This window comes from Aphidius gifuensis, linkage group LG1 (genome assembly GCF_014905175.1).
Source record: "Aphidius gifuensis isolate YNYX2018 linkage group LG1, ASM1490517v1, whole genome shotgun sequence".
Lineage (NCBI taxonomy): Eukaryota > Metazoa > Arthropoda > Insecta > Hymenoptera > Braconidae > Aphidius > Aphidius gifuensis.
In genome coordinates, this window is record NC_057788.1 from 14,379,274 (window position 1) to 14,401,463 (window position 22,190).

General features: G+C 30.9%; 2 protein-coding genes across 2 annotated transcripts; one reads left to right on the top strand and one right to left on the bottom strand.

Annotated features, from left to right (window-relative positions):
• Positions 1 to 1,733: 1,733 nt before the first annotated feature.
• LOC122848916 lies at positions 1,734 to 4,351 on the top strand. The gene is made up of 2 exons (XM_044147369.1): positions 1,734 to 2,050; positions 2,130 to 4,351. The coding sequence occupies exons 1-2, from the start codon at positions 1,956 to 1,958 to the stop codon at positions 4,024 to 4,026; spliced, it is 1,992 nt and encodes a 663-aa protein (XP_044003304.1). The 5' UTR covers positions 1,734 to 1,955; the 3' UTR covers positions 4,027 to 4,351.
• Positions 4,052 to 21,940, bottom strand: LOC122848745 (PAX-interacting protein 1). The gene is made up of 5 exons (XM_044147031.1): positions 21,428 to 21,940; positions 21,155 to 21,339; positions 16,914 to 21,057; positions 16,594 to 16,798; positions 4,052 to 4,370 (listed from the first exon to the last, which is right to left on the bottom strand). The coding sequence occupies exons 1-5, from the start codon at positions 21,521 to 21,523 to the stop codon at positions 4,303 to 4,305; spliced, it is 4,698 nt and encodes a 1,565-aa protein (XP_044002966.1). The 5' UTR covers positions 21,524 to 21,940; the 3' UTR covers positions 4,052 to 4,302.
• Between the last annotated feature and the right edge of the window lie 250 nt (positions 21,941 to 22,190).

The following is a 22,190-nucleotide window of genomic DNA, read 5'->3' on the forward strand; positions in this document are numbered from 1 at the left end:
TTAGTTTTTTATTTTTGTTACGATATCAAATCTTTTTATAAAGTCTTTTGATCATATGAAATTTAATAAATCCAGCCTCAAAACTACTGGTTTGTAATTTTGACACAACTTCATAAAAAGTTGTTACCTACGTAAAAAATGAAATCTGAACTTCATATAAATTTGAAAGCAAGAAAGGAAATAGAAATTATATTGAGAAAAAAGGTATATGAGAGAAGAAAAATCCACTGTTTTTATACCAACATAATAACAAATATCTCGACTATTATAGACAAATGCATGCAAAATTGATTCCATATATACATGTAAAAAATATATATACGAAATAGATATATGAAATCCGGCTACACTGTAAAAAAATAGAGTGAAAAGCGCCTGCGCCCCGTATACAATATATGGGACTGCGGGTATGTGTGTGTGTGTGTTTGAACATGCCATACGTTGCCACATCTAATTTTTGTAAAGTTTATAATTAATTACTCATTAATTGACCGATCAACATATGAAAATTTTTCGCGCAATTAATAAAACTCGGTTTCTAGTATATGTGAGATTTTTTTCAAGACTTTTTCGTCATTTTTTCTATCTGAAAAAAATGGTTGAAATCTCCATAAGAGCCAATGTTAAATAATATTTTCAATAATTAATTACAAAAAATTCAACCGATCAACATAAGAAAATAATTATACCGTTGTATTCAGAATGAAAAGATCTAACTGTGTACACAATTTCAGAACATTCTCATTATATTTAAAAAAAATAAAAAGAATGATAGCTGCATATAACCTCCTTAAATGAGTGATCCTAAGATTAGCGAGGGTAGAGGTTACCTCTGTGTGGTGTATAATAAGCTCGGTACCACCAGTTTGTCAACACTGCAATGAATCTCTCATTGTTATACACTTATTAACAAACTGTAATCATCTTTTAACACACAGAAATCTACTCAGACATCAAGATTTTACTATCAGAAAAAAAACAAAACCCAAACGTATTAAAATTTATAAAAAATAGTAAAATTGATATATTTGAAATTAAAAAACAAAAAAAAACCTAATATAATGTAAACAAAATTTAACTCATCTTTTTTTTTATTTTAAAATAATGTACTATGTCGCTGATGACCACTGTAGTTAATGCGACATTAAATAAAGGAATAAAAAAAAAGCTCGCTAATGCCTTGTCGCTTTCTTTTTTTTAATTTTATACGTTATTTGCTAGGAGCTTTTTTTTTATCTCGTCATCATATTTTTTTAAAAAAATTTCTGGGTCTTATGAAAAATTTCTTTAAAAATCAAAAGTTTCATCGAAATCTTACCGTAGCTTACAATTTTAACGACTTATTTCATATTTAAACTTGCGTTCTTTGTCTAAATGGAGAAGTTTTATCTTTTTTTTTAAAACAGTTTTGTCTTTAAACTTACCTCGTTTTTCCAAGTAAATCATTAATTAAGATTAAAAAAGCTCCTTTCTATTCGATGTTTATAAAAAATAACCAATTTTTTTTTTCTTTTTTTTCATTTAAAATTTAGAATTTTAGTCAGGTAAATAGTGTAATTTATTTAAAAAATTTGAGATCATTTTCTAATTATTAAAATCTTTTGAGTTAGGTTTTTTTCTATTAAGATAATTTTTTTTTTATAATTATATTATAACAAGACTCCACGCAAATATAAGCTGATTTTATTATCGCGAAAACCCAATAAAATTTGATTCATGCATATTGATTTGTTATTTAATTTAAAAGTTTAATTAAAACTTTCACTTAATATCAAAGGTGTAATTGACTGCCATTTATCACGCTTAACAACTACGTCATGCTGATATGAAAAAATATAGTCACAAGAACCGTTGGATTTCTAGTGTTGATTGACGAAAGAATACAAGAAATTACTTCAAATATTTTAAAAATTTAAAATAATTCTACAAAATAATTAATACTAGTAAAGATAAGAATGCGTCAGCCATTTACTGTGACTATGCGGAAAATTTTCATCGTTATTGTTTTCAATAAATTTTGGATAACTGCACACAGCGTGCCAACGCAAGTGTAAGGCAAAAAAAAATACTTTTTAATACTTTAAAAATTGTTATTATATTTATTTTAAGTTGTTGAATTTTGTTTTTAGGGAAACTAAAGAAGCCCTGAAAAAAGTTGGTGATTTTTTAAAAGATGAAACTGGTTCCAAGTGGCTGGCAAATTTGGCTTTTTCAGGAGCGTTAACAACTAGCGGACTTATTGAAAAAATAATAAATTCAACCAATATCGATCGCAATGTTATAGAAGCAGCTGAAACAATAAAACTTTCTCTAAAAGAATATGAAAAAACAAACGTAATAGATGATTTATTCAATCTTGAAGATGAAGGATGGAAAGAATTAATTAAAAATGTCGAAGAACATGATGACATTATTTGTCTTTATCGTAAACATTCGAATGTATCGGATCAAAGATCTGAGGATTGGCAGTCATTTTTAAAAAGTGTTTCATCAGGATACACTGTACATCTTGCATTAGATATGGGAAAAAAATATGTTCTTTGTATGAAAAAAATTCCAGAATCAAATTCAACTGTAAGTTCAATTGTTACTTCGAGTAACAATTCAAGTACCACTGTTGTCGAAGTTTTACCAGTGAACGCAAGAAAGTCTTTAACTGAGTTGAGTTCGCAGGTAACTTCTACTGAGAAAACAATTGTATCATCTGAAAAAGCTACTGTAAGTACGGTGGCATCGTTTGTCAATCCAGCTATTGGAAAAAATAGCAGTTATAAATCTAAAGAATGCGATAGTAGTGAGGCATCTTGCTCAGATAAATCACAGAGTAGTTTTGAAATGTCCAATGAAATAGTTAATGCTGGCCGACGTAAAACGATTACCAAAAAGTTGGAACAAAATGATAACTCAGAAGTAAAGGACATTCAAGTTCAAAAACCACCATATTGTAATCGTCCAATAATTTACATTTTGGCAAACTATGCCTCTTCTTATCGAGATCTAGGCTGCTCTTGTATATCAGATTGTAATCAGATGACACCTTTTTCTGTTCCAATTAATCCACAGACTATAGTTCTCCCAAACTATCGAAATAAATTCACAAACAATATTAGAATGAATGATCAATTAAAAATTAAGCCTGAAATGATATCAAGTACATTCAAATTACCAATAACTACTTCTAACTGTCAAAAAAACAATTGTTTTGAAAATAAAATAAAAAAACGACTAGATATTTTTAAGCATCCTTTGATTCGGCCATCTGCAATTTATCCGATACTTAGACAAAAAGAATTTTTAAGTCAGCCAATCACCAGAAAATTATCTTTCCATCGACCACCAGTGAAACAATATAATGTAGAAAAAAAAAAAAGGAATAACGTAAGATCAATGAACCAAAATAGCATTTGGAATAAAATTGTTCCTGAAAATATTCGAGAAGCACCAAGTATCAACTCACATGGATTTTATAGACAAAATAATTTACCTAAGTATCAAAATCTTTTTCGAAAAGCACCAATTATTTTGCCAAAAACATTTGGAACAAACTTTTTAAAAATGCCACTACAGCCAATAACTAAAAAAAATAAAAAAACATATAATGAGCTAGATGAAAGTGAAGATTCAGCAAGTTTTTCGTCAGAAGAAAACTTATCACGAATGGAAGTCAGAGAAAAATGCATGAGTTGTCCAGATCCATGTGACAGACCATTGAATTTAAAAGTCATTGTTGATAGCCCTTACAAAGACGGCCCACCAATAAACATGAAGTTTTTTACTGACCCTGATCAAAAAGTCAAAGTTTCTCAAGACTATAGAATCTCGAAGAATAATAATCTGTCGCGAATTGCCGGCCGAAGAAGTGTCGGTGCAGTTGGGAAGAGTAATAAAATTTCAAGAGAACAAGAAACTAATGACAATAAACTTGGTGAAAAAAAAGAAAAAACTGATGGTAAACCAGATGAACAAAAAATCCTCGAAAATCATTATGAGGATTTTAAAGATGCTGTAAATTCTTTTTATGACTAAAAAATAAATTGGGTTCAATATTACATTTTTGTTTTTTCTAGTCTTTAATGTTTAGGAATTTTTTTCTGTTAATTTCAAAAACACCTACCAGAAAAGTATGTATTTATTGTCCACCAACGTAATCATCGTTTTTACACTTTGTGATAAAAAAATGTTTTATTTTGAAAAGTAGTATCTGTTTATTATATAATTATACTTACGAATAATTTTTTTATGTTTTTTTTTCTTATTAAATAGTTTTTTTTTTTTACCAAGACTTGTTAGTACACTCGTAATTTAATTCAAATCAAGTTGGAAGACTTGACGGCTGATCATCCGCATTATAGCTTCAGCAGCATAAATATCTAGAAAAAAAGTTAAGAATTAATGAAATTATCAAAATGAATAAATAAATAAATAAATAAATGAATAAATAAGGATGAACGGCTTCTGTCTAAGGTGAGTAATATTTTTTTTCAAATGCTCATTCACAGTACAAATTACAAAGAATATTGTAGTAAAGTTTTAATCAATTAGTTGAATGGAAAACAAATAGCAATAGAACTTTTTGTCAAGGAAAAAAAAAACACCCACACGGAATAAAAATATAACAATTATATATATATAAGATTGGGCGAAAACGTGTATATAATTTATATAAAGTTATATATATTTTTTATATAAATTTTATCACATCCCCCCCCCCTCCTCCCATGAATTGTTATTATTCAAAAATTTTCTTAAATTTCAATTTAAAAAAATCAAAAACAAATCTTCCATCAGGATTCGAACCCGGGACCTTCTGGTTGGGAGGCAATTACTTTACTTCGAAGCCATAAATCTTATGATAGATTTTTGTAAAAATATAAACATGACTTTTTTCAATTTTTTTACTTTGTGGTTTTAATACAGATTTTATCTTTTTTTTCATAAAAATATGAACGAAGAGATGTTAAAATTAAAATTTTATATCTTTGAATAAAAGTCAGTAATAGAATTGTGATTAAGGCGGTATGTCAAAATATTGAAAAAAAAATTACTCTCACACGGAGAAAAATTTTCAGCAAATTTTGCTATGGCGCCATATCATTGAGGGTCTATCTTCTGACTATTCAAATATTTACTATTATGTTAACAAAACAATTTTGTCTTGAAAAATTAAAATGTACCATAGCAATTTATATAATGTTTTTGCTATGTTCAGATTAAAAATTAATGCATAAAGAAATTTTACGAAGGCCAAATTTAAAAGTTAAAATAATCCAGTAAAAATTACATTGTACATAGCAAAATATATATATATTTTTTTTGCTTTGTTATTCATAAAATTTTACGTTGTTGCTGTGGACAAAATTAAAATGATCCTCTGAAAATTTACAATGTGCCATAGTAAAAATTTAATTCTTTTAGAAATCCTATAGGTGTCACTGATAAATACAAAGCAACATGGTTAAAATTACAATGGGCCATAGCAAAAGCAATGACAGACTCAGAAATGTCAACCACCCCCACTTTTTAGCCGACCGCGCAGGCGTGTCTTTGCTTATGTTTAATGAAAAACAAACAAATGTTATCTTTTGCAAATGTTGTTGTGGCGCAGCGGATAACGCGTAGGAATTCTGTTCGGAAGGTTTGGGGTTCAAATCCTGGTTTAGGTTAATAAATTAAAAAAATAAAATAAAATAAAAAGAAATAAAAAAAAAACAAATAAATAAATTATATAGATATTGACAATAAAAAAAAAAATTTTCAATAAATGGAATAAATTTTGCGTTTGACCATAACAAAAATTACTATGGTACACAAAAAAAAAATAGCCACGCCCACACGATATTTTGCTATGGCCCATATGAAAATATCATGAAACCGAAAGATGGCGCAGCTCAGCTATGGGCCATTGTAAAATTTGCTATGTTTTTTTCGTAAAAAAAAATAAAAAATTCTCTCCGTGCACAGATTTTCATTAAAGTAGACTCATTTTTTTAGTGAAATAAAGATCTATTTTAACAAATTTTTTTGGTAATTTTCTACCACGATTTGACCAAGATCATTAGAATCAAAGTTGACAACATTTTAACACTTAAACACACAAGCATAGGAAGCATCGGCACGTTTTCACTTCTATTGAAAATACGCTCTCACAGAAAACCTTCATTTTAGTACAGCTTATACTTCTTTAAATTACGAAAATAATTTTTAAAAAATCATCGATTTCTACCACGAATTTTTAAAGTCATTAATTATTTAAGACGCAAATTTAGGGTCAAAACAGTCAAAAAGTACCAGGCAAAGCATTGAAAATCTGCTGAAGTAGTATTAGTGTGTGTAAATACGAGGCGCCCTCAGTCATACTTTTGAAGACGCGTCAGTAAAGTATACAAATTTTAGACATTAGAGGGCACTTATTATTTCTTTAAGCTATGGTTACAAGGGTGCCTCTTTGAACCCAAAGAATTATCCTACCTTGGGATTTACATACCGCCTTAAAACAGCAAAGTAAAAAAATTTAGAATTGTCATATTCTTATGTATATTTTTATATAAATCTACCATAAGATTTGTAGCGTCGAGGTAAATTACTCGCCTCTCAACCAGAAGTTCCCGGGTTCGAATCCTGATGGAAGATTTGTTTTTGATTTTTTTAAATTAAAATTTAAAAAATTTTTGAATAAAAACAATTCATGGGAGGGAGGGGGGGGGGAATGTGATAAAATTTATATAAAAAATATATTTAATTTTATATAAACTATTATATATAATCGTTATATATAAATTTTATATAAATTATATACACGTTTTCGCCCAATCTTATATATAATTGTTATATATATACAATTATTATATATATAACTTTATATATAAATTATATATTTTTTTTACGTGTGGGCATTTAAAAGAAGTAAAAAACAGTTTGGTTGGAAGAAAAAATAAATCTCGATTCGAGTATTAGAAACATCAAATACAGTGAAAAAAGATTTACTTTAAACCACTCATATCCTCCATTTAAAACAATTGGAGGAATTAAATAAATATTTTTTTTTTCTTCAATAAATATGTTTGTCTTCAAAAAAATCAAAAGTGTCTAAATTTTAGACACTTTCGTCTTGCTTTATAAGAGATTTGGTTCCCTTAGGGTTGATTCCCAGTCGCATCACCGAACCAATATTTATGCCACGAAGGGCCCGTATATCGATAACGCTATTTTTTGTGGCGCCACTGATGAAAAAACCAAGTTCTTTAGTAGTATGTGTATGCGTGGCTACACACTAGCAAGCGAAGATTACATCGTACATTGAAACCATGCTTGTGTTCATGTCTGTGTGCTGCGCTTCTCGCGAAATTTTTGAATTTTAAAGTTATTTATTTTTTAAACGCAAAAGACGAAATACTAAAAATTTATATCGAAAAATTTGTCTTTTCTAGCACTACAAACTGATAGAAATTTAACGTTTTCTGTTGCGTTTTGAAAAAGTTATCAAAAATATGAGGTACCGCCTATATACCTTGCGTGTTAAAGTTGTCAACTTTGACAGTAAATATCTCAAAAAAACCAAACAAAAAAAAATCGAAAAAAATTGACAATGTAGATAATTATTTCATTTAAACATAAGATTAAAAAAAAAAAAAATCTGTTGCGATTTCAGATTTTCAGAATCAACCTTAAAAACAAGAGTGTCTAAATTCTAGACACTGCAGTGAAAAAAAAGTTCCCGCTGCAAGCACGTTCCTGCTGTCGTAGCAGTAGAGTAGTAGACGGAGTAGACTGCGAAGCGCTGTACTGCTCTCACAGCAGTACCAAGCAGTACAGCACTGCTGCTGTAGCGGAAGACTTTAGTCTTTACTGTTGATGAGTACAGGCGTATGAGCGGTACAAAGAATAGCTGCATGACACGTAAAGACTCATTCGATAAATTAAATGATGTATATATGTATATTCTTAATATTAATTATTAATAAATATAATCATATATTACTATTATTATTGAATATGGATTGATTTTAAAATCTTGTGTATTATTATAAAAAAATATATATAAAGAATTTGGAAAAAATATATTTTATTTGAATATAGAATTAAAAAATTTTACATTTTTAATTTACCGTGTAATAATAATAAGTTAACTTATTGAATAAACAAAGAAATTGCATTAACTATAATGGTAACATAAAAATAATATTACACGGTAAATTAAAAATGTAAAAAATTTGATTTTTAACATGAAAAAAATGTTTAATTGAACATTTAAAAAAAATGCTAAATTTTAATCCTAACCTATAAGTGTGATGTCAAAGTCGTGACCGCACATACAGATGCGCGCATTCAGTTACCACATCAGTGCTTTGTACTGCTGAATCAATTGTACAGTTTACCGAGAATATACGGGTGCTTCCCTGGTAGAAATTCGACTTCGGGTTGCGACATTCAATGTCGCAGCAAGCTGGGCGCGATCTATGCTATGCGACACTCGTAGACGTATCTCGCTGCGCGGCAGCTGCGAGGTTGCTGCGACCCTATAATTAAAATACGCGCGCGCATCTGCAATTTTGATGTTTAACCTGTACGTTAAATAAACTTAGTGGTTCCTTCTACCTTAGAATAGTAAAGTGTAAAACATTCATATTAATCATGGAAAATATAAATAATAATTGTTGTTAAAAAAATTTATCTGATTATAAAACAGTAAGTAGTTTTTTTATTTTTTTAAAACCTTGATACCGTTTGAAGAATTTTCAGAGTAATACAACATTACATATACATGTAGACATCGACAAACGAGGAATATCGACTGGAATATTTGCATCGCACATCATATTTTGATAAATAATCAAAAAGTTTATGTCATGTTATATGAAAAAATAATGTAAGTAATTTTTGAATTTTATATTTTATCACATAAGGAGTCGGCCGTGTTCGGCTTCGCCGAACTTGGTTGTATATTTATTTTTGATTCTTCAAAAAATTAAAAACAAAAGAAATAGGTATGTAGAAAAAATTTCTACATTCTGATAAACCGGACAACATTAGGAACCAATGCATTTTTTTATTTCCTTTCTTCTCGATAAAATATATTGTTTCATCAAAAAAAACCCAGGAGATGATGAAAAAATTCAACTTCGACATCCTGGTGAACCGAAAACCAACATTACAAACTAAAGCAATATTTTTTAATCTCTTCTTTCTGAAAAAATATATTTAATAATAAAAAAAACCCTGAAGATAATTGGGGAAATCATTTTGACTTCCTGGTGATCGTAAAAATTTCGTAGACTTAAACCCTCCCGAACTCAAACTAAATATCTATGTTAAATTTCATGTAAATTGGACCAATAATTTGCGTAAAACTGCGTTTCCAAGGATCCGGCCATGTCTTTTTATTATATAGATTAATATTTAAAAGATTCAATAAATTTTGAATCCGAATTAATTTGTTGTAGAGTGATGATTATACCCGAGTAGAAACTTGTTCAGGATAGCCTGAACACTGATCCAGGCCTGATCAGGATATCGTAAGGCTAGCCCTATTCAAGTAGCTCTATCACATCCTGATCAAGCCTGGATCAGGCACCTACATCTTTTCCTTAATAGGGATAGCCTGATCCAGTCCGGATCAGGACTTGATCAAGATAAAAGTATTAAATTTATTTAATTTTTAAATAATTTCTTCTTGATCAAGTCCTGATCCAGACTGGATCAGGCTATCCCTATTAAAGATAGAGTAGGAATGGCCTGATCAAGATAGCATCAGGCTATCTGTATTTTATCCTTAATAGAGTAGCCTGATCCATTCTGGATTAAATCTTGATCAAGAAAAAATTATTAAATTTATTTTTTTTTCAAATAATTTTTTCTTGATCAAAATTTGATCCAGAATGGATCAGGCTACTCTATTAAGGATAGAGTAAGGCTAGCTGGATCCAAAATGGATAAAGAAAAAAGTATCAAATTTGCGTCTTTGAATTTTACAAATTGCCTGATCAGGATAGCATCAGGCTACTCTATTAAGGATAGAGTAAGGCTAGCTGGATCCAAAATGGATAAAGAAAAAAGTATCAAATTTGCGTCTTTGAATTTTACAAATTGCCTGATCAGGATAGCATCAGGCTATCTGTATTTTATCCTTAATAGAGTAGCCTGATCCATTCTGGATCAAATCTTGATCAAGAAAAAATTATTGAATTTATTTTTTTTTCAAATAATTTTTTCTTGATCAAAATTTGATCCAGAATGGATCAGGCTATCCCTATTGAGGATAGAGTAACGCTAGCTGGATCCAAAATGGATAAAGAAAAAAGTATCATATTTGCGTCTTTGAATTTTACAAATTGCCTGATCAGGATAGCATCAGGCTATCTGTATTTTATCCTTAATAGGGATAGCCTGATCCATTCTGGATCAAGACTGGATCAAGAAAAGAATATTGAATTTATTTTTTTTTCAAATAATTTTTTCTTGATCCAGCCTTGTTCCAGAATGGATCAGGCTATCCCTATTAAGGATAAAATAGAGATGGCCTGATGCTATCCTGACCAGGCAATTGTAGAACCTATGAGGACAAAAAGTTAGTACGAATTATCGAATGCCTCAATGGCCGAGCGTGTCAAGTACTAGCGTTGTAATCCCGTTCGAAGGGTTCGAACCCCGGTCGTAGCAATAATTAGTTAGGTAAATTATCAATTAAGCCAGTTTGTAATAATAAAGTTTATCTGTATTCTGTTAAGCGTTAGTTTTCAAATTAAAAAAAAACAATAAATTTGAAATTATTATTATTTTTTTTTTTTTTGAATAAATCATGTATCCTGATCCAGTTTCGATTCGGAATCTGGATCCATTATGGATCATGTATCTTTACCACAGCCTGATCAGGTATCCTGATCCATTCTGGATCTGAACCTTACGAAAAAGCGTTACATCCTGATCAGGTTCGGATCCAGTATCTGGATCCAGATTGGATTTGAAATCAGACAAGCCTGATCAGGGCTTGATCCGAACCTGACCTGAATTTCTACTCGGGTAGTTCTCTACATGGCAGTTTTTTGTCAGAATGACAAGCATGACATTTTTGTAGACAACAACTTTAACTATATAAAACTTTTTCAAGTTCCTGGAAACCAGTAGTATCATGACCATATTCTCTATTCTCAGATGAAAATTTTTATATTTAATGTATTTGTAAATTTAGACAAAATAATAAAAAAACATAAATAATATTACTATTATTATTATTGCTATCATAATAAAATTGATCCCCTCTCCCTGCTGTCTAACCTAACTGAACCTGATAATCGTAGGAATAGCTATGCCGCATGCTACACCGCTGCGACTCAAAAAGTGATTTCATTATGGCTCGCAGCTAGCTCGCGGCGAGTGATTTCGCAATGTTGCTGCGACATCGTAAGTCGCACATGAATGTCGCAGCTAGATCGCTGCGAGATGAAATTTCTACCAGGGTTACTGCGGATTTACATGGACATCCTGCTACTGTAGCGGGAACTTTTTTTCAGTGTGTCGTCTTGCTTCGTAATAAGTTTGGTTTTATTAAAAACAAAAATGTCTAAATTCTAGACACCGTCGTCTTGCTTTATAAGAGATTTGGTTTCAAAAAACAAGAATGCCTAAATTCTAGACATTGTCGTCTTGCTTTATAACAGATTTCGTTTCCTTAAAAACGAAATGTCTAAATTCTAGATACTGTTACGTCTTGTTTTATAACATTATTGGTTTTGTTAAAAAATAAATTGTCTAAATTTTAGACACTGTCATTTTGCTTTATAACCAGAGCCGGGAAGTTCGTCTGTTATTTCAGCTTGCCGTAAATACCATGGCAACATGGTGAAATATAGTTTTAAAAAAAGACGATCTGAACCTCGTACATGGAAAAAATGGCCTCAAAAAATGGCCTTATTTTTTTTGGCCTCTTAAAAATGGCCCTTTAAAATGGCCTTATATTTTTGGCCTCTTAAAAATGGCCTTATATTTTTGAAGCCATTTTTAAACTAAAATAAATGTATTGAAATAAATAATTTCTTAAGATAGCCAACAACTCATAAGGAACAACTGTACAAATTAATTTATGATTGTATTTGATAGTAAATTATTTGTACATTACACTGAAAAAACAAACTAACAATTTTTACTGTGCTAGCAGGGTAATCGTCGGGTAAAATCGATTCTTGGGTTTTTTAATGTTCTGATAAATAAAAAGTATTGTGTCGACAATAGAAATTACTGTAGGTAATCACTTTGCAGCATAGTAAAAATTGAGATATGACAGGGTAGTATATATAGGTATAACAAATAATAATGAGCTAAATACAAAATACCCGGCCTTTACTATACGCAGCACAGTAATTTTTATTAAAAAGTAGTAGTAACAAATGTTACTTTTTTTTCTCAGTGTACTAATATATATTTGTAACATCTGTCAGAGGTTAACTTTTTTTAAAATTAATTAACAAACATTTAAAATTAATTGCCTAATTGAAGTTCTACGGCACATGCGCGAAGAATTCTTTTTGCATCTTCCAGTAGGGATGGGCGATATTTTCCGATTAATCGGAACATCGATTTTAAATTTTTTTGACTCTCAATTAATCGGATATCGATATTTTTTCAGCATAATCGGGTTTAAAAAATCGAGCAATGATTTTACAGTATTAGCTTATCACATAATTTCTTTGGCTACATTGATTTCTGAGCTTCATCTTTTCCTTAGCTACTGCTTTTTCTTGGTATTTATTTTATTTATTTAACAAATAAAATTGAGGCCATTAATTTTAATAAATGAAAATACCAAGGAAAAGCAGTAGCTGAGGAATTAATGTAGTTTACCATTTTATTTTTTTTGGCTACATTAATTCCTTAGTCACATCTTTTCCTTAGTCATTTATCCATTTAAAAAATAAAATACTATTATTATAATAAATATTTTAAAAAATTTATGAAAAAAAATTCTTTATTTAATTTCGTAAAATAAATATAAAATTGATAAATCGATATGCCCATTTTTTTTTCGTAAAGAATTGATTTTTTTGACGATTATTATTTATTTAATCGATGTTCAGTAATCGATTAAGAAGTAATAATCGCCCATCCCTAGCACTCCATGAAATAAATTAATAACTTTTACTGTGAATAATTATCCCCTGCCATTTTTTCACAGATGTTTGACACATGGACGGACTGGACCGGATATATATATATATATATATATATATGTGGCGTTTTTAGCCGAACAACGGGGTTTGTGGTCTGACCCTCTGCGATTTTGCTCATTTTTAGATATGTTGTAGATTTTGGCCTTGAAAAAAACCCGTATCCGGTCTTCGATTTTTGAGGGCGCCACCATCGAATTTCAAGATATCTAAAATAATACCATTTTTTTTTTGCTGAATTTTCGATCATAGATTCGGGGACGCAAAACAATAGGGACCTTCAATAGAGTAAGCACTCAATGGGAAGTATAAAAAAAAACCGAAATTACCCTTATGAAATTTTCAATTTCTTTTTAGTTTTTCAGAAAAACCATATAACAAATCAAGAGTAAAAAAAAACTGTGGTTTTTCTGAAAATTTCAAAAATCGAAGAAAAATACTTCCCATTGAGTGCCCACTCTATTGAAAGGCTTAAAATAATTGTTTTGCCTCCTCGAATCTATGATCAAAAGTTCAGCAAAAAAAAAATGGTACTATTTTAGATATCTTGAAATTCGATGGTGACTTCCTTAAAAATCGAAGAAAAAAAAAAAAAAATACGGATTTTTTTTAAGGCCAAAATCTACAACATATCAAAAAATAAGCAAAATCGCAGAGGGTCAGGCCGCAAACCCCGTGGTTTGGCTAAGAACGCTACATATATAGCGCATGCGCCGTAGAATATTAATTAGGGAACTAATTTTAAATGTTTATTTAATTAATTTAAAAAAAAGTTGTCTCTGACAGATGTTACAAATATATAATTGGAATGTACAAATGATTTAGTATTAAATACATTCATAAATTAATTTTTAAAGTTGTTCTTTATGAATTGTCGGCTTAGTGCAATGTGGAATTTTAATTAATTAATTACATGGCATTGAAGTACAAATCGATTACAATCATTGTTTTTATGTCAGCCCGTCAATTGTCGGCTAACTGATTACAACCCGATGATTTTAAAGAATTTAATTTATATAATTATGGTTTTTTTTTTATGTACAGTTTTTTTTGTTGCTACACTGTAAAAAAAAAATAATTAGTTTTACTATAAAAAAAGAATTATTTTTACTATTTTTTCTGGTACTCGGGGACGTTTTCGAAAAAATAATAACATGTACTATGCACATAGTAAAATTTTTTATCCTAGTATAGTTTACAATGTTCCAATTGGAGAAGATACGATGTATCTTGTTAAGAAGTACTATGTTGCATAGTCAAGTCTAGCGTTCATTAAATTTATTATGTTGCATGGTGAGGTTTACGATGTTCACTGGTACATTTCATTATATTCTATTTGTATTTTCGATAAAAAAAAATCAGAATTATTTGTTTATTTAAAAAAAAACGTTAAATTATTTATAATAATAATTATTATATTTATACATGTTTCTCAACTTGACTATTTTTCGTCCTAACTCGGAATTCGAACCCGGGTTTCTGGAGTTAAACTCCGACGGTTTACCGAAATAGCCATTCAGGTATAAAACAGTAATAGAAACGAAAATGTCTACATATATTTATTCCCTTCTTCTTTCATGCTAACATAGTAAAACTAACTACAGACCTAATAACTTTTAGCATTTTGTATATAGTAACACCTACGAGTTGCATAGCACATTTTAAAGGTTTCCATAGTACGGTTCATTTTCCAAATGTACCCTCACGGTCATGGTGAATTTAAACACACAACATAGTACAAAGTAACAAGTTTATGGTTGTTCGTATCATTGGTATAGTGAAGACTATCTATTGAACAAGTGAAGTCTACTAAAACCATAATAAAAACCGGTTTTACCTCAGCAGAGTACTTTTTACTATGTTACTATCGTGAAATTTAAAATGCACATCGTAAAAAAAATTATAAAAAATAATATGTTGAACCATATTTCCGAAAACGTCCCTCAGTACTATAGTAACATAGTAAAACTAATTATTTTTTTTTTACAGTGTACAGAGAAAGATATTTGCAGGGAGCAGGAATTTTTTATTTTCTAAAATGCACCTAACGAGATTTGAGCCGGCGAAGTATAGATTGTGAGTGGTAGAGGGAACGTTTTAGACCACTTACCGGCCACCGAGGGAAACGATGCAGTCTGTAATTTTCTAAAGTCGATATTTTTAGTCCAGTCCTGAGAAATCAGTAGGCCACGTTTGGCTTCTTATCAACAAAAAATAGACTTATTGGATAAGGAAACATCAATATTAATCTATTTTAGTTGTGATATGGAATCAATAATGAAGAAGTTATTGAATAAATGAAAAATCATGACCCATGCGATCTATCTATATAAGTACCCGGTAAGTTATTCTCACGCTGGAAAAAAATAAGTCGAAACCCTACCGGGTTTCTTGATATTGTAATAAAAAAAAAAAATTATTTGTGCAAAAGAAAGGGGTGACGGGTAGTCGTTGGACGTCGTAGAGGGGCATGAAATTTTTATGAAAACATTTTTTTGATAACTTCAACTACAATTCTTAATTTCTGTTGTTCAAAATCAAGCATTTTTAAAACTACCAGAGTGAGGATAGAGTATCTTCTTCGCCCATGACTTAGCTGCCAATTTCAGCGTCATATACTACTTCAGCAGATTTTGAATGCTTCGGTAGTCTCACCATACTTTTTGATTACTTTTGACCATAAATTTTCGTACTAATTAGTTAATAACTTTTTAAATCCGAGATAGAAAAAAAGGTCATTTTGAGGTCAAAAACATGAGGCCATTTTTGCGTTGTACGACGTTCCAATTGTGATTTTTTGAAACTATATTTAACCATGTTTGCATGACGCTTACAAAAAACTGAAATAACAGGCGAACTTGCCGGCTCTGATCATGATTCAAATCAAACTACTTAAATTTAAGGAGTTGGCTTCTTGAATAAAATCAATCTACGCCTTGATTCGTTAACTATAAGTTATGATTCAAACGTTCACTTTCTGAATAAAAATAAGATACACGTTTTGAAATTAATAAAATTATTACTTGATTCTAATTCAAAAAATATAAAATAATTTTTCAATCCAAAAAATGAAAACAAACATTTCTTTTTTCTTATTAACGACTACTTATTTATTTATCTATTTTTACTATTTTAGGGGCTACGGACTTATCATTAAATGTATGTTCCTACGTGGATTCAAACCCGTTACTACTTATCTAATCGACTTTCTTTTTGATTCGTGAATTTGATGCCATGGTTCAAATCATATTTTCTTATTTTTCAACGTAAACTAATTATTTACAATTATTTAATTTAATTAATAAATAATTTCAAAAAATTATGATGAAAGTTTCACAAAATTGGTATCACATTATTATCAAGATAGAGATAGCTTAAATAAATTAAGTAGACATATTGAAAATAGATGGAAAATGATTATAATTAGGCTACTTACTGATATCAGCATCAAGGACATCCTTTAGCAGATGCATATCTTTTTCTTGTGTTATTATTATATAATTCACTTTTTCAGAATTCATTTCTTGTATTTGTGCCAAGGATCTCCTTGTTTTTTCCATAACACCACCAGCACTCTCAATAATTTCAGCAAATGCTGAAGGTGATGGTACGACACTCGGCGTCACATAAATTATTTTATTCTGAAAATAAATAAATAATCAGCTTACTTAACACCATTAACACCCAATAACTATCTTAGTCCATTACTAATTCATTAACTTTCAAATTTCACATCATAACATAGCTAAATATTACCTTAAGTACCGTGCCTCGATTTGGACTTGCAAGTGCCTTTTCAATATTGCAATGAAAATTCTTTTCAAATTCAGCATCACCAAGTGTATACGTTGATTCATCAACAAAGGTATTATTAGTAAAACAATCTAATAACCATTGTACACGAACAATAAATTTACACCTTGATAAACAACACAATAATTTGACTGTTCTAAATGAACCGGTCATAACAAGATGTGTTGCATCACGCCAGCTTTCAGCAAGTGCACCACCAATTTCACGTATTTTTTTAGCATATTTAATTGGATTCGTACCAGAAAATAATATTTTCGGTTGTTTATCTGGTGTTGGTGGTTCAAGATTGACAATCGTTATTGGCTCATCAAGACCAAGTAAGTGTGGTTCTTTATTTAATAATAATGGTCCATCGAGTCTTGGTTTTTTACATTTTCTTATAATTGCGTTTGGTCCCTGACCAACTTGTTTAACTTTATCATATGATTCTTGGGTTATATTTATTGGCGATTTCCATGCAGCCATTAAATTTTGTACGAGTGAATAATCAATTCTAAATGGACTACTCAAATTAAATTGTTGATATTTTGTTGATTCAGTTTGATTTATAACATTTAGTTGTCCGCATACTAAATCGGTTAACCATTGTCCATTGACAATATTTATTTGCCATTCACGAGCTTTTTTATATTTCTGTCCTTCATTTTTACGACATATTAATAACGTATTATGATGTGAAAAATATGGTGTACTTTTAATACCAAGTAAATCAAGCATTTCTTTTATTTTAGCACGCTCATCACCTTCAAAACCAGAGTATGATATTATTTGTTTTGTACATGGTAGTTCATTGAGACTAAATGGTATTGGAAAATGTAATGCATGCCATGGTGGTACAACTTTTTGTTTTAAAACAACATCGGATAACCAATGAGCAGTAACACATCTTTTACCATCTCTCAATGCTTGCAGTACTATTGGATTTTTTTGTGTTATCGATAATATATGAGTTGCACGTTGACAGTATTGTGGTTCAACTTCACCACCATGACGTTCAATAACTTGTGTCCATGTTTGTACATTATTTGAACTTTGTGCATCATATTCAATTATAACAAATATACAACCAAGTAAAAATAAATCTGGTGGCAATTTTAAATTTGGATTATGTCCATAAAATTGTGCTTTTGGTTGCTGCATACTTTGAGTGTATTGCATTTTAATTGTACTTTGTGATGCACCATTTGTTATATTACCAAGTGATCGACGTTGTTGTTGTTGATAAGCTGCAAGTAAAGCTGGATCTTGTGATGCTGGAGGTGGTTGACGTAATTGATGAGCAGTCATTAATCTTAATTGTCCCGATGCACTGGCTTCAGTTGCACCTTGTAAACGATTTGTCAACATATTTGCAAGTGCTGTTTTTGTTTTAGCATTAACGAGTTGTTGATCTGGTGATATTTGGGTATTTCCTGATAATGATGTAGCAAAAGGTGTCTGTGGTGTGGGCGGTGGAGGCGGTTGTTGTGGATCTTGTTGACCAGCAACTGTTGGCGTTGATTGTTGTTTTATTTGCTGCTTTTGTTGTTCTTGTTCTTGTAACGGTTGTTGATGTTCTCTTTGAAGCTGTTGTAATCTCAATATTTGGTGCTGTTTTTGTAATTGTATTTGGGCAAGTTGTTGTGGTGTCAACGAGGCTGTTGGAAAAGTTTGACCTTGAACAATTTGAGTTTGCATTTGATTCTGTCCTTGTATTGGCATTAACACTGAATTTGGTGCATTGATTGGTGTCAGTGCTGGTGGTTGTACACCAGGATTTATTGGCTTTGGAATATTTGTTGTTTGTATCTGTGAAGGTATTGTTGGTGCACGTTGTGTTACCCATTGCAATGTCGATAAACCTGCTTGACCTGGTGTTCTAACAATCGCATTATGAGGTGCTTGTGATTGACGGGATTGTAATTGACGTTGAACAAAAAAACTACGTTGTTTTTGTATTTTTTGTATGAATTGGGCACGTTGTTGGGGATCCATTTGTTGTAATTGTTGATGAGTTTGAGCATCGAGCTGGATTAGTTGACGTGACTGTTGTGGTGGTTGTTGGGTCCATTGACCAGGAGGTCGTTGCTGACCTAATTGTTGCTGTCTTTGTAACTGTAAGTGATACTGTTGCTGCTGTTGTTGCCAAGCTTCACGATTAACAATAAAACTTTGTGAATTTTGATTCATTATTTGATTAGGTGCTTGTTGTTGAAGTTGACCGTCTCGAATGATAAATTGTTGAGATGATTGAGGTACTGATTGTTGAAGTTGTTGAGAAATTTGTTGAATTTTTTGCTGCTGGACTTGTTGTTGTTGTTGTTGTTGTTGTTGTTGTTGTTGTTGTTGTTGTTGTTGTTGTTGTGGTGGTGGTGGTTGCTGTAACTGCAGCTGTTTTAATTGTTTTTGTTGTATTTGATCTTGAGATGGTTGTTGTTGTTGTTGTTGTTGTTGTTGCTCTTGCAATTGTTGATGTTGTTGTATTACAAGCAATTGCTGACGTTGTTCGGGTGTTAACTGCTGTGGCTGTTGTTGAGAAATCTGGTGAGGTTGTGGCTGAGACTGAGATTGAAGATTAATTTGTTGAACAATTTGTTGTTGACCCTGGGGGATTTGTTGAGTATTGGTTGATTGAGTAACATTTTGTAACTCAAGCTGCTGTACTCCTAGCGGAACTTGTATATTAGATTGTTGATTAATTCCTCCCTGAACTAACTGCTGATTAATAATTCCATGTTGGTTAATAATTTGTCCTTGGTGATTTAAAATTTGCCCTTGTTGATTGATAACTTGTCCTTGTTGATTAACAACCTGACCTTGTTGAATAATAACTTGTTGCTTTTGTCCTTGATTTATTTGTGTCGGTAAGATAACTTGTTGCAATGGATTATCTCGCAAAGGTACCTGTCCTTTATGTTGAGCTATCACATTGCCCTGCTGATGCTGGGAAATCAGTATGTTTTGTTGTTGTTGTTGTTGTTGTTGTTGTTGAGGAATAACTGGCTGTTGTGAAACAAGCTGATGATTAGATTGTGTCAACGCTTGACTTGTAATTATTTGCTGAGGAAAACTCGTTTGTATCTGTTGTTGATTAATCTGATTAGCTTGATTATTTATTTGTATTTGTTGTTGTGGGTTAATTTGGTTGCCTTGATTATTTATTTGCAATTGCTGTTGTTGATTAATCTGATTACTAAGGTGATGATGATTACTATTATTACTGTTGTTACTATTATTGTTATTAATAATATTATTATTTATTTGCGAATGCTGCTGATTAATCTGGTTATTTATTTGTATTTGTTGGTGCTGTTGATTTAATTGATTGTCTTGCTGTTGTATTTGATGATGTAGAACTTGTTGCGACTGAACATTAACTTGTGATGATTGCTCGTGTTGTAGTATTTGTGAGTTAACTTGTGACGAAGTGTCGAGAACTTGCGACACTACTTGATTATGCCAATTATGGTTTGATGATGTCGATACGGCAGTTTGATAGTTTGTTGATATTGAATCACGTTGAAATTGACTTGTAACTTGTTGGGGTAACATTTGTGCCAGAGGCACAACTCGACTTTGTCCTGGATTTACTGTAACAGGTACTTGTGATTGGGTTTGTACCATTGGATTTGAACATGGTATCATTTGTGGTACAGTGTTATTTGTTTGATTCCAAGGCAACCTTTGCTTTAGCTGTTCATGAACAATTGACGATTTGGACTGTTCTTGTTCATCTTGATAAGAATCGTTTAAATCTTTTTCATCAATAAAACCAGTTATTAGCGCAGTTGAACTTAATGGTGGTGTAGATAAAAGTAAACGAGGATGATATTCAGCTTCTAAGATCAGCTGTTTTTTTCTGCAACAATCAACAACCCAATCAGGTGTTACGATTGTCATGTGATGTTTCATTGCAACATCATATTTTGTTCCTGATGCACGGCCAGTAACAAGATGTGTACAACAACGATTCAAGTTCAGCTGACATTTTCCACCTTGAAAGCTTATCATTGCCCACAAGTACTTACTGTCAATTTGACTCACTCCGGATATGCAGACACAAACAGAAGAAAATAATTGATCCTCGTGGGCTGCAAAGTATTTCGTTCTAATTTTATTTGTTAAGGATGAATAATAAGAAAAAAAAATTAAAAACAAATATTTCGCTTTTTTATTACATATTAATGTTTTAGAATAAAGGATACGGTAGAATTTTGTTGCATTTCGCTGAAAATATAACCCAATCTTGAGTGACAGCTGGTACTTCATAAAGATCTTGAGCCTCAGATAAGTCATCTTCTCGAGGGTCATAACCAGCAATCAAATGTGTTACAAAATCCGAAAAATAGGTTGAAGCTACAGCACCACCTCTCTCCAATAATGACACAATCTGAAGAATATATTGTCATAATATAACGCGTCCATAAAACAATTCATGAAGCAAAAAAATATAATTGAACTGATGATATTAAACTTACTTTTGTATCAACTTTTCCACTCAAGTAATATTTAACGCCAACAAAAAGAGAAACATCAAGCTTCAACTCTTCCAAACCTGCACGAATATCTCCCATTGTTTGTTTATATTTTTATAACGTTAATGTCAAGTGATAATTTGACAAAATCCATTAAATTTGATAGATTTTTAAATACTTCATAAACAAATGTTGTTATATTTGATAATATAACAACTGTCAACATTACTCAAAAAAACAAAATAAACATGCCGCGTCTCTTTTGTTGTAAAGTATATTTGTTGGTTGATTTCGACAAAAAAATATAATATAATGTAACTATTGTGAAGGTTATATACAAGCAGGGTTGGTTGTACGAAATAAGGGATTTTGGAGTTTTTTACAAATCACAGTAAGTTACTTGTTGATTATAACGAAGAGTTTGGTAAGTATGATACTCATGTATCGTACAGACGTTTTGTACGCGTATTAATCACTGAATTAGTGATTAATTTATTACTTAATTATAAAGCGGTGCCTCCACGCCACTCCACGCTATAGAAATCTATCATCACTAGATAATTACTAGAATTTCGGTGGAAATCAGCCTTAAAAAGTCTTGCAAGATTATTGCAGCCAATAGGACATGTTCCATTTTTTCGTGCAAGATCTTGCAAGCATTTCTATAGCGTGGAGACATCGCTTAACTGTTCAATATTTATATCAAACTGGATAGCTATTCTCGACATAATTATCCCCTGTACCGGGGATAACATGAAAACGCTCG

Bases quoted from the DNA above. Each gene is read 5' to 3' on its own strand.
- LOC122848916 (XM_044147369.1), top strand. From the start codon at position 1,956: ATGCGTCAGCCATTTACTGTGACTATGCGGAAAATTTTCATCGTTATT. The intron at 2,051-2,129 runs GTAAGGCAAAAA...TTTTGTTTTTAG, and splicing joins CACAGCGTGCCAACGCAAGT to GGAAACTAAAGAAGCCCTGA.
- LOC122848745 (XM_044147031.1), bottom strand. From the start codon at position 21,523: ATGGGAGATATTCGTGCAGGTTTGGAAGAGTTGAAGCTTGATGTTTCT. The intron at 21,340-21,427 runs GTAAGTTTAATA...TATATTCTTCAG, and splicing joins GTGGAAAAGTTGATACAAAA to ATTGTGTCATTATTGGAGAG. The intron at 16,799-16,913 runs GTAATATTTAGC...ATTTATTTTCAG, and splicing joins ATCGAGGCACGGTACTTAAG to AATAAAATAATTTATGTGAC.